Source organism: Artemia franciscana, chromosome 7 (assembly GCF_032884065.1).
Source record: "Artemia franciscana chromosome 7, ASM3288406v1, whole genome shotgun sequence".
NCBI classification, from domain to species: Eukaryota; Metazoa; Arthropoda; class Branchiopoda; order Anostraca; family Artemiidae; genus Artemia; species Artemia franciscana.
This window is the reverse complement of record NC_088869.1, coordinates 57,383,459-57,397,150: the sequence shown is the minus strand read 5'-3', so window position 1 is coordinate 57,397,150 and position 13,692 is coordinate 57,383,459. Positions and strand designations below refer to the sequence as shown.

Sequence of the window (13,692 nt, the reverse complement as noted above, 5' to 3'; positions counted from 1 at the left end):
ATGCCACTAAAAATTTAATGAAAACACGGTTTTCGTTTATAAAAATCTGTATCATATCGCATGTTTTCGTATCCCAGCACAACAAATTACGTTCAATAAAGAACAAGCAAAGAAAATCAGAGCACATGACAGCCTCTTATTCCATCGTTCAATCAATGTCCATTTGTTTCTTTCCTCCCGTCTTAATTCGGGTCGAAGTTGCCCTTGGAAGCCATTTAAAACAGTTGGTGTTGCTGGAGAAGCTGTTGCTTCTGCAGCTTAATAACAGTAGGCAGGAAAAGATACAAAACTCCGCTTAACACTCCCAATATACCTGTCTGTTCATATTCTGTTTGAATTTGTTATGGAAGCTGTCGAGCTCTCAGTTAAACTCTAAAAGAAAACAGAATTTACATAAGGTTGAAACGAGTGAAACGAGTGAGCACTGGACAGTTTAGTGATAGGCCAGACATACAAAGCGGAGATACAAAACTCCACTGAACTCTCACATTACACCTTTCAGTTCATACTGTTTTCGAAATTTGTGACGAAAGGTTCTGAGAGCTGAGTAAAACCTCTAAAAGAAAACTGCTATAAAACTTAAGCCGTTGGAAAGTTCACTGTGCTTTCTAAGTGATGAGCCGCGCGTCAAACTAACTAAGGGGAAAGGGTATCTACTCTTAGACCAGCCTGGAAATTATTCCCTCCTTTTGCATTAAAATTCAGCGATTTAAATGAAGGTCCTGTAATTTTCTCTGACACCTCATGAAAATAATGATGATACTAAAATATGCCTTCAATAGGACAGATTGAAAGTATTATTGTGATTTTTCTTCAAACAAGGAATAGCATGCCTAACTTTCAGTTAAAAAGTTGGCAAAGAAAGGGAGGGTAGAAGAAGATGGATGGGCGAAGAGCCTATTGTGTGCTTCCAATCATAAAGAATGAAAATTGTATTATGATTCCGCTTCAATAAAGACACAACACGCCTATCTTTGGGTGATTTGATTTCAAACTAGGTGCTAGACGGAGTGGAAGAACGTTGAAGAGACTGAGGACCTGCTCTATGCCTCCAATAACATAGCCTTGAATAACAATGATGAAATAGCCTTGTATGATAACGGTTCGAACAAGGTGTAACATGCCCACCCATCTACTAACACTTGATGTTGAGGGAGACGAAATAATCCCACTTCAGTCCTCCAATCACATAGATTAAAGCCTTTCGAGTGATTCCGGTTTAAACGAGATGTAATATGCCTATCTTTCTCTTGAAAAGTCGACGGGGAGAGGTGGAAGGTTCATGGATTCACGGATATCCCTAGTTTTTTTTTTTGTTCATCACGGAATCAGGACCTTGTTATCTTGCTTCAATGTTTTGAATGGCTTGTTTTTGCAGAATTACATCTTAGCTCCTTTTTACACAGAGTCACTATCAGAATTTGTTGCCATCACATTTGCTATTTTGTCAGCTGCTCAAAAGTTCTAAATGAGACCGAATTTTTACATAAAAATGATGTTATATGCTTTTATCACCTCTTCAAGGATTACTAATTAGCGTTAAAACATTGGACCAATCTTAGTTGAAAAGCTACATTATCAAATGTAGGCTAATATAAGGGCTAATATAAGGACCATTGAAACCATCAAAAGAAAACCGTCTTTAAAACTTGTGTTATATAATCTAAATATTATTGATAGTAAGCGATATTTTGGGTTTCTTTACAGCAGAGTTAATGCATGAGATAGGTGGCTAAAGCTGTACTTTGATGACTGATGTTAAAAATAATATCTGAACACAGGAAAACTCAGATCAATTCCCAATATACAAATAATAACGAATACAAACATACCAAATAAGTGATCAAATTGGGTTTACATGACTAGATTAATTTTTCTAAGCAGGAGGTTAGCAGAACTGGCAATATTGACCACTGAAGCAAGGAAGAACTAATGTGGCAAAACACTTTTATTCTGACAAATAATCACACTACATAAATCAGCGACTCATAATGGTGTATTTAAAAAAAAATTCCAATCTTGATGGGTCAAGCCCTGAAAATACAGCAAAGCAGACACAAGTACTGTTTAGCATTTAAACTTTGTGTGAGTATATTGCAAGTCTATTACGTGTTACAAAAAAAAAAAGAAAAAAGAAAAGCCGCTTTAATTCTCTTATTTATATTTCTTATTTGATGTAAAGACAGCTTTGTGGCAGCTTTGTAAGGGTCAATTATTAAATACTAAACTTGTTAGTGTTGAACATTAAGAACTTACTGTTCGTTGATGGTTTGTTCCAATTGTTATTTTCTCAATTTCTTTTCTTTTTACTTCGGTTGTCACAAATAATATTTACTATAAAAAAAATAGCAGAAGTATTCAAATTTACTACAATTTTCATTTGTGAGATAGAAAATGATAATCTGGACTATTGAGGGAAATTTTTCAACTGTATTAATTAGTAGTACATTTTGCTTTTATAGTTGCATATCCTTTTTCTCTTTTAATGAATGATTTTTTTTTATTTCCAACTCCAAATGCACTGTCAATGGTTTATTTAACATTGCCGATCTTTAAAACTGAATGCATTGTACATGTTCTTCCTCCCTTAACTTAAAGCTTATAACTCTTTCAAAAATTACTACTAAACTCTTAAAATACTTGTTCAATCGCTAAATCAAAAAGCTTATGCTCAAGTTCTGAATTCAGCCACTCCTCCCTAACTGATGCAATGATGCCTAAAAGTTGTTTATCAAATTTTCCAAGTCTTCATTACATAGATAGCTCATTAGTTTTTTCAGCACATTCATATGGTAACTCAGTAAAGCTAAAGAGAGTTGAAACTTAAATTGGCTGGTTCAAGTAATTCATTCCTTTCCATACCCCTTCTGAAATTACTTTTTAGTAAGCTAGCATATATTGGAAACTGCATTTCGCAGTGTTTGATCTTCTTCTTCATATTATTTGGATTAATATGGAGACGCTTTTGCATATCACCACCAGAATCAGACTCCGCGCCCTGCAATGTGCTGCTACAGCTAGGTTCGTTCCCTGGGTCCCTTATTACCAAGCTAAGGTCAAAACGACGTTGCCACTAAAAGACATGCCGGGTTTCATTCATTAGTTGATTGTTATATCTATTCGTTTTACGTCTGATGCTGGCACGTACGCAGGGGAGGGGGGTCCTTCGGGCCCTCCCCCAAAATTTTGTGAAACGTTTAATTTCCCCATGGTTTCTTGGGGTTTCTGGCAAAAGTAGGACATTTATTAAGAATCTAGATACATGTGTGAAGCCTTTTTCGGGGGATTTTACAGCATGCAATTATCCAGTTAAGTCACTGCCCAATTATTAACCCATTTTCTGTCTAACTTTTTACCCTCTTTGAAGTAATTAGAAATTGTACTGTTATTTTGTTTTTGTAAAGAGAGTTTGCTTTCCACAGCAAAATAGAATTATCCTTGATATTAGGGCGTTTATCCCCCCCCCCTTTTCAGGATAAAGTACAGTGTTTAATGGATCAATTTTGGAAACTATAATTTTTCATTAAAATCTACGTTTTTGCAATAGAAGAACTACCCCCACAGCACCCATATTGCACTGTTAACCCTAAAATTTCCCTTTCAGTGGGATATAATAGACTAATCACTGGTTCTAAATCGCTATGAACATAACCTGAGCCTAAAACGTACTTTTGAGGCTTCAGTCTTCTTCCCCCCATCCGCTACAATACTACAGCTTAAAGTTAATCTGTATTTTCCGATATACGTGCTTTTTGCATTACTAAATAAAAAAAGTGCTACTTTATATTTGCTGTTTCGAAGGTTTTGGGCCCCCTCCCCCGAAAAAAAATTCCTGCGTACGCGCCTGGTCTGATGTATTATGGGACTTTTTTATTTCCTCCTATCTTAGCGTGTAATATGGTTCCTTAATTTTTTTGAAATTTCTTTTTAACATTTTATATAAAAAAGAGAGTCCGAAGCATATGTTGTCCCCGGGATATTTGAAAATTCTGAAAACAAGTTCAATCTTTTTCACGAGAATGAACATAGATGAATGAATTTTTAGACATTTTTTGTTATTAAAAGCGTGTTTTGAGTTTTCACTGCCAAATAGGACTGAAAGGGGAGCACACAAGACAGGGACCTCTAAACCAAAATCGGATCCATAAACCAATGGAGTTAATAAGAACAATTTTCGAAGCGCCGCCTGGTTCGACACAAAAGCTCTTGAACCATTCATTAAACATCTCTGCGATGTTGTTATATCCTTATAACCCTGGGAGATAAGAGAAATGAACAAGGATAGGCGTATTAGCCATGCGAGAAAAGCGATTTTCTTTGTTTTTCCTATAGAGAGCTTGAAGTATCCAGTTGAGGATTTTAGACTCTGCAAAACTGATGGAAAATCTTATAATTTCTAATTTTCAGCGTTTAGAGTCCCTTCGCACACAATTTAATGTTTTCGGCATAAAATAGGAGAAAACGTTACTCTGCTGTGGAATAACTTCTTATGTTCCTTTAAAAAGGCACAAGTTCTGATTTTCTTTCAAATTGACGCTTTCCCGACAAATTACAGTTGATATTTTGTTCTAATCATCAATGTTAACGAAAGAACAGAAAGCAGAAACGCCAGCACTATCTATGCTATTGTGACCTTCCCTATTGATCAAGATGGCAGAATGTAATCTACCTGTAGTCAAGCCTACTACAGGTACTACTGTCACTAATGTTACAATTTTGATCCTAGGGGATCTCTGAGGTTGCTTGTTTAATATTTCCATAACTTTGTTTTTAAAGTAAAATAGTAATAGTTAATAATTATCATCCCCGGATCAGCTCCAAAAGGCAATTTTAATCACCGATATTTTTTCTTATGTTTGTTTGTTCTGTTTTTTTCAACCAAACATTTCTGATCAAGAACACTTGCGAGAATTAGTTCTTTTTTTATGCTTGATTGTACCTGAATGCGCGCAAAAAAAAATAGGATCAAACACAAATACAGCTGTGAGCAATTTGAAAATTTAGTCGAATATCTCAAACATATTGATAGATAAACGAAATCTTTAACTTGAAACAAACATAGTTTTGAGAATTGAACATAATTTTGAGCGTTGAGAAAACAACAGGATATTGTTCTCATCCATGACAACGAGCACATAATTATCCTTATTTGTAGATTTGGCGAGAAACAATGCTTCACAGCCCACGGTAACAAAATTTTTAAACATATCTAAAAAAACTGTCGAGTTCGGTATTATTTATGTTGCATTCTGTTTATGAAAGATAAATAATACCCCATAATAAACATAATAATACCAAAAGTTATTTGGCGTTTCAAATATTTTAGCTTCTATCTCATTGATGTGCTTCTTTTTCTCCAGCTCTAATGGGAGATTGGAAGATCGTGGAGTTGCTTAGGGTTGCATTTGAAAGATAATAATTACTTATACGTATCTTTCATAAGTATGTCTTGATAACACGACAATCAAGTGCCAATAGGCACCAAAAATGGCACTTTTTGGTTTCCTGTCTCGAGTGAAAAAGGCAAGAAACCATGTGAAGGGTACCACTATAACCTTTATTATCAAAAATCCTTAACTAGAGATTTACAATTGAAAAAGGCAAGAAACCATGTGAAGGGCACCAGTATAATCTCAATATCAAAAATTCTTAACTAGAGATTTTCAACTTCTCCCCTTCGAAAAGTCCCTGCTATCTCCTATAGAAAGCATAAAAAAACTGTATTCTGAAAAAAAATGTCCAGTCAAAACGATATTTCATTAAAATTAATTCTAGACACTCAATTTTCGATTATAAGTATTCAAATTGAACTGAGAGCATTTGAACAAGTACAACTTGGAAAGTACGTAGTATAAATGAACAAAAATCAAAAACAAAACAAAAAGCATTCAGAACAGAAACAACAGTAATAGGTAGTAATCTAACAAGAGACAAGAAATGGAAAATCAACAAATCAACTAAGAATTTGACAACATATATCTCGATTATCTTAACGGTTAGCAGTAGTCGCGAAAACAATTTCTGAGAACTTTGAAAAATTAGGACAGGGTCCCAAAATTCTGTACTATGACATATTTCCCAGGATATAATGTCACCATAATAATGTTTGTAGTTACTTTTAAAAGAGACTCATAGAGCTCCAAAAGGAGAGGAGGGGTGGGGGACCCTGGTTAAACTGTAATGCTTAAAGACCATTACATATTTCTTGATGTTTTGAGTAATCTGAACAAGATTTGCAAGCATTTTCCTATTTTCAAGAAATCTCCCATAACTTCAAAAAACACATTCCACGTTCATCTGTATAATACCATTGCAAGATAAAAAGGGATCCTTAATAGATCAATGTGTGGCAAAATGTGCTAGCTAGGAAATTGGCAAAAAAGGTGTAAACATGTGTATGAAATGGGCTTTGAAGGTTGGTCAGAACCCACCTCTTAACCATTAAAACTTATATAAATCAACCCAGTCTGTCTATTCTCTTTAAATATACAGCATCTAGCTTATAAGAAGTACTTTCCATAGCAGGAAAAAAAGCAAGTAGCTACTAAAATAACCAGTTAAGGCCATTAATGGATAGAAAAAGAAATTACAGCTTGACTAGAACTTCTTGGCTGAATAAAATTAGGAGACAAAATTTCAAATTCTTAGTGTGATTTTCTAATCCATCTTATGTGACTTCTTTTGATACCAGTAGCATTATCGCTATGCCTAGAAAGCAGCCAGTGCCTTTGGATTCTGGATATATATTCAGAGTTCTAACTCAAGAATAGATTAAAACTTAACTTGAATTTACTCGGACTTGTACAAAAGAATTCGAACCATGGGACCTTGTCTATTCTCTACCATTTTATAAAGGGTAATTCTGCACCACTCCATTCCCTATTCAACGCTCTTTCCAAACATAACTTTCTCTGCAGTGACGACTGTGTAAGCCTTCACTAATTCGAGCCTTATATAGCCCTAGGTTATATACAATACTTGGAAAAATATGGATTTAAATGGAACCTTGAAAATAAAATTAGATCTAACAGAAAGTTTCTCCAAGATGTAAAGCAAGAGCCTAGTTAGTAGAGTGAATATTACAGCTGCATTTCTACTCAACAGAAGAAAGCACTACAAAATTCGAAGAATAGCTTAAAAAATTATAAAATAGTGAAATATGAAATTTATAAATAGTGAAATGTGAAATTTCCACACGATGCTGACTGTGGATTTACAGGCAGCTAAAGATAAACATCAAAACACTCCGTCCATTGGTCTTATCCTTTGTTGGGCCCGTTTTGGTAGGAACCAATATGTTTTCCTTTATTGGATCCCCTTAGTCGGTGGACTTCAGGATCTAGATTTCGCGCTGATCAGGAAAACACGTGTTTTGACCCTTTTTCAAATACTTTGATTTTCAAACATTGGTTCACATCTCACCACTTCCTACAAAGACACTAGAACCATCAGTTTCAGAATTCAACAACCGCCCCTTCCTTACAATGACCGGGTGAAAAAATAGAAAAATAATACGCTGTAGAGATATGGCTCTTCACTTCACGCAGTCTTACAGCGCTGCCTATGATTCGATATTTTAGAAAATCATCAAGCAAAAATTTAACAAAATCAGCTAATTAGATAATCTCGTTAGTTTCGAAAGGTTAAAACCACCACGGACGTCATTCTAAAATTGCTTCGAAAGGAGAGCTTCAAGCTTGTTCTAAACAATTGTATGAATGTTCGAAAACTTAAATAAGTTCGAAGTCTTTTGTGAATTCATGAGTAAAAGAACAGATAAATATATGTAAATGTAATAGAAGATTTATGAAAGACATTATCTTAACTATCTGCTTACCAACAATAATATAGAACTAAATTGATCCGTGGTGGTACACGTCAAGTTGTCTGAAGCTTCTCTTAGTCTTTCCCTGGGCCAGTTTCCTGGAACAAAGGAAAAATTATAAATCATTTCATATTTCTTAAGTACTTCCAGGGGAGAAAATTCAATGGTTTTGGATAGTTCATAGCAACAACCTCACAGAAAAGTGCTTACAAGGAATCTCCTCCCCCGTCCTAGCTAGTTGAAATAAAGTCCATTTCATCCCTTTACTGAATTTTTTGCATTTTCAAACAATTGCCATATTTCCGGCTTATTTTATAGACTCACAACTTCCAATTTCGTATAAAATCCTTCACAGGTATAATAAGTAAAAAATCTAGGCTAATTGAACTCATAACCTAACATTTAATTGCTCTTTTAAGCAGCAATTCATGAAGCTGATCGACTTCAGTGTTCTAAAAGAAATGACGTGGCATTTTAAAAATCTCGATATTGCGAGGTGCCTATCCCTTCCATATTTAATCCTGAATCTTTATCAGTATTTCAAATTGTAAGGCAATTTAATCATAAAACTAGCTTTTAGTTTTTATGGCACTTGGTATCTATAAAATCGGAAAAAATAGAAAAAATGAGGTATTTTTAACTTTAGAACGGGTGAGCCGATCTTAATGAAATTTTATGTTAGGAAGGATATCATGTCCCAGAGCTCTTATTTTAAATTCCACATTGGGGGGAGTTGGGGGGACCTAAAATCTTGGAAAACGCTTAGGGTGAAGGGATCGAGATGAAACTTGGTGGGAAAATAAGGACAAGTCCCAGATACGTTATTGACATAACCTGAACGGATCCGCTCTCTTTGGGGGAGTTGGGGATGGGGGAGGGTTAATTCTGAAAGATAAGAAAAAATGAGTTGTTTTTAACTTACGAAGGAGTGATCGGATCTTAATAAAATTTGATATTTGGAAGTATATCGTATCTCAGAGCTCTTATTTTAAATCCCAACTGGATCCGGTGACATTGGGGAAGTTGGGGGGCCTAAAATCTTGGAAAACGCTTAGAGTGGAGGGATTGGGCTGAAACTTGGTGGGAAAAATAAGCACAATTCCTAGATACATGATTGACATAACCGGAACGGATCCGCTCTCTTTGGGGGAGTTAGGGGGGGGTTAATTCTGAAAAATTAGAAAAAAATGAGGTATTTATAACTTACGAAGGAGTGATCGGATCTTAATGAAATCTCATATTTAGAAGGACCTCGTAACTCAGATATCTTATTTTAAATCCCGACTGGATCCAGTTTCATTGGGAGTGGAGGGGACCGGAAATCTTGGAAAACGCTTACAGCGGAGAGATCAGGATGAAACTTGCTGGGAAGAATAAGCCCAAGTCCAAGATACGTGAAATCTTGGAAAACGTGAAAATTGAGGTATCTTTATCTTACGAAAGGCTGATCGGATCTTAATGAAACTTGACATATAGAAAGATTTTATGTCTACGTGACTACGATACGTGACTGACATAACTGGACTGAATCCACTCACTTTAGGGGAGCTGGGGGTTGTTGATTTAGAAAAATTAGAAAAACTGAGGTATTTTTAAATTAAGAACGGGTGACCGGATCTTAATGAAATTTGATATTTAGAAGGAACTCATGTCTCAGAGCTCTTATTTAAAATCCCGACCAGATGTGTTGACATTGGGGGGAGTTGGAGGGTGGAACCGAAAACCTTGGAAAACGCTTAGAGTGGAGAGATCGAGATGAAACTTGGTGGGTAGAATAAGCAAGTGTCGTTGATACTTGATTGACGTAACCGGACTGGATCCACTCTCTTTGGGGGAGTTAGAGGGTGGGGTTCAGTGCTTTGGCGAGTTTGGTGCTTCTGGACGTGCTAGGACGATGAAAATTGGTAGGCGTGTCAGGGAGCTTCACAAATTGGACTTCAGTCGTTTTTCCGTATTCGACCATCTGGGGGGCTCAAGGGAGTGGTAAAATTAGAAAAATTGAGGTAATTTTAATTTACGAGTGGGTGATTGGATCTAAATGAATTTTGATATTTAGAAGGACCTCACGACTCACAGCTCTTATTTTAAATCCCGACCGGCATTAAGCCTCTGATTTTCCTTCTAAATTAATGTATTGATTCTTAGAATTTGCTAGAGCTCATACCATATGAGCTCTTGGCTCTTCCGACGTCGCCACAAGTGTCATATGAGCTCTTAGCTCTTGTTAGTTTAAGCAACGATTCATAGCAGTAACCTTGCATACATGTTCACCCTGCAAACACCTGAACTTCAAAGTGCACCCTATATACATGACATGTATATAGGGTGCACTTTGAAGTTCAGGCGTTGTCAGACATTGTCTCGTTCTGACCACTTCTGAAGATTTCGAAATCGCATTCTTGAAGCAACTGACAATTATTATTAAACTATTCAAAAATAATTTACCAATTTCTGTAATCTCTTATAAAATGTGTGTCTCACAACATTTGAGTCCACCCCACCCTCCTGACAAAAAAAAAATATCTGTATAATAGTCATTGTTGAACAAATCTCACAAACAGTCAGTGTCAAATAATAGGCTCAAGAAAAGAAGCATGAGCAATCCCAACTTCTAGGAGAACTGTATTTACCCAAAAACGCTCGTTTTAGCGTTTCCCGGTTGAGCATTCACTTTATGTTACAACTAAATGCGTCATAATGATTCAACGGGTGTATTCCCACGTTTCAGCTGAGCCGCCATAAAGAAACATTTCAAACAGTTCGTGGTAACGAACTGTAGTAAGGAGCGACCCGGCTCAATATTAACCGAAACTCTAAAAAACGAATTTTTGATACCAATAGTTACATCAAAAGAATTGCATTTTAGTGCTCATTTTAAATATATAATTTTCATCAAGTTTAGTCTTACCCATCAAAAGTTACAAACCTGAGAAAATTTGCCTTGTTTTAGAAAATAGGGAAAAACATCCCCTAAAAGAATCTTAACGAAGATTCTTAACGAAAATCACACCATCAGATTCAGCATATTAGAGAACCCTACTCTAGAAGTTTCAAGCTCCTATCTACAAAAATGTGGAATTTTGTATTTTTTGCCAGAAATCAGATCACGGATGTGTTTATTTGTGTTTTCTCATTTTTTCCCAGGGGTGATCGTATCGACCCACTGGTCCTAGAATGTCGCAAGAGGGCTCATTCTAACGGAGATCAAAAGTTCTAGTGCCCTTTTTAAGTGACCGAAAAAATTGGAGGGCACCTAGGCCCCCTCCAACGAGCACTTTTTTCCCAGAGTCACCGGATCAAAATTTTGAAATAGCCATTCTGTTTAGCTTAGTCGAAAACCTAAAAACTATGTCTTTGGGGACGAACATCTAGGAGTGACTTGTGTGCCGTACAGTTCTGCCACGCGTGGCACATTCCCTGTAGCGCACAGTCTTTCATCAATATGAAAAAAGAGTTTTGCTTAATATCAGACAACTGATTTTTTATAGGTTTTGAAAACTCAGGGTGCTAAAATAGGTTTTTATTAAGAAGGCCAAGTTACTTCAAGATTTTAAAAACGTTTTCTTACCTCCAAAATTGTAGAAAATTTGACTCATTTGAAACATTATCAAATGAAGCTGCAAGCACTCTTGGCAAATTAAATCATAAATAGTCCAGGAAACTTAGCTGCGAAAAGTAGGTAGGAGATTTGCATTTACCATCTGCCCAATATGAGCCAATATCCGATATTATTTTAGTTCTATTATCAATATTCAACCTTTCACAAAGGTTGCATAACAATAATGGTGGCAAACTGGAATACATATAAGAAACATGCGTTTTTCGCCAAGAAAAAAACTCTTGATATGCGGTTTCGTTCGAGTTCAAGTAGTAAATATAATTAGCAAGGCTTTCTGGGTCATAATCCTGAGCATCAATATATGACCCTGCTGGGGCATTCCGCTTATAAAATTCACTATCTCCAATCACTATTGGCACTGTATCATGTTGTAAGGCCGTATAAAACTTTTCTGTCACATAATCTTTACATATTGAATTTTCAAGCGATAGATAAAATTTATAACCTCTTAAGATTTCATCACAGTTCATATGCTTAAGTCTGAGACCAAATCTGCCACATTTGAATGGGCCACAGTAGCCATATATATCAACAGAAATGTACTTTTGAAGTTTTTTGACATATTTCTCTCTCTTTGAGACAGACCGGCAACGTGAAACAAACCATGATATTAATTTTGTTTTCTTCACAAAATTTATAGGTGAAGTTTTAGAACTGGAATTCACAGGCTGCACCGCGCCATGTCGTGTATAAACGTCAGAGTCCTCTCTATATGACATTGTCCAGTTAAAAAAGTTCTTAAAATGGCTATAATCGTTTCTGTAGTTAGGTGGCGATTCTAAGGAGAAGAACACATATCGTTGATGTTCCTGTCGTTCCTTTGTTATTTTGTTGCTCCATACGGATGGATCACCGCGTAACTTAGGCCAGTGGAATATCACTGCATCGTACTCTTCCCACTTGAACAAATGGTGATCATCAGTTAAAAAGCAATTGCTAATCTTACAATTATGCTTTTTAAATGGCATGCTGCCATGACCGAATTCATAATACCGATCAGAGAAAAAGGGATTAAACAGTAAAATTTTCTTTAGATTTATTTCGCCCAATTTGTCGTTGTATTCTTTTAAAAGCTCTTCTTTTTCTAAATTCTCAAAAGAATATGAGAAAATCACAATGCAGACAATAAAACCAATAATATATCCAGAGAAGAAGGTTTTCAGAATCCTTTTCAAATTGTTCATTGTTTCACTCAATTGGATACAGGAAAACTGAATTTGTTATCAGTTCATTTTGCCTTCTTTCCTCTGTCACGTTAGATAAATAATGGAAAGTCACTGTGTAATATTTAAAGGTATGCAGGAAGTAGTACGAATTCGTTGCTATGACAATACTACCGCCTAATTTAAATGAATTTTGATGAGACTGATATACTTGAAGAAGTAATGCTATGCGGCATTCAATGTAAGACGACAAATTTGTTTGTGGCCGGCGTTTATCCCCCCCTCCCTTAAACGGAAAATTCTCCCTTGACAAATACCTCCCAGAAAAATACTCCCCTCCCCCTGTGGCTGGTTGGTCTCCAACCAATTCTGACTTATAAAACAGGACTTCAAGTCTTAATTTCCGATCTAATGAGCACCTTCCGAAGTTTCTGCGACCATAAGATGGAGGTGTGGATGAGAAAGGGACAGTACCCCTCAAATACGAAACAAATTCTGTTCATTTTGGGGTTGAATGTTACCCTTTACTTTCACAACAGCAGCCCAGACCAGAAATGTTCCCAGAAATTATAAGAAAGTAGACATCAATTTCATATTTTTGATGCGTTTTTAAAGTTTCTTTTCTACCCCCCCCCCCACCCCCAATAAAAATTCTGGTTAAGGTCCTAAGGTATATATATATATATATATATATATATATATATATATATATATATATATATATATATATATATATATATATATATATATATATATATATATATATATATATATATATATATATATATATATATATATATATATATATATATATATATGTGTGTGTGTAATATGTATATCAATTTCTACCTCCCCCTCCCTTCTTTTCTCTCCCTTTTTATTTGCCTGATGGTTCAATGAGAGTTCCGATGTCTTGGAATTAATCTGCACCCTTTGTCGTATTTCCCTCCCTCTCATACTAAAAAAAAAAAAAACAATCAGAGAATCCCATTGTAGAAGTTTTAAGTGGCTTTTTAAGTTTTATAATAGGTCCATTGCTTACAGATAGTATTTTGTTATCAGGAAATATAGGTAATTTTTCGCGA

The 13,692-nt window shown here is 35.6% G+C and overlaps 1 protein-coding gene across 1 annotated transcript; it reads right to left on the bottom strand.

Annotated features, from left to right (window-relative positions):
- On the bottom strand, positions 1 to 12,664 carry LOC136029515 (alpha-(1,3)-fucosyltransferase C-like). The gene is made up of 3 exons (XM_065707963.1): positions 11,394 to 12,664; positions 7,838 to 7,923; positions 1 to 372 (listed from the first exon to the last, which is right to left on the bottom strand). The coding sequence occupies exon 1, from the start codon at positions 12,626 to 12,628 to the stop codon at positions 11,468 to 11,470; it is 1,161 nt and encodes a 386-aa protein (XP_065564035.1). The 5' UTR covers positions 12,629 to 12,664; the 3' UTR covers positions 1 to 372; positions 7,838 to 7,923; positions 11,394 to 11,467.
- Between the last annotated feature and the right edge of the window lie 1,028 nt (positions 12,665 to 13,692).

Bases quoted from the DNA above. Each gene is read 5' to 3' on its own strand.
- LOC136029515 (XM_065707963.1), bottom strand. From the start codon at position 12,628: ATGAACAATTTGAAAAGGATTCTGAAAACCTTCTTCTCTGGATATATT.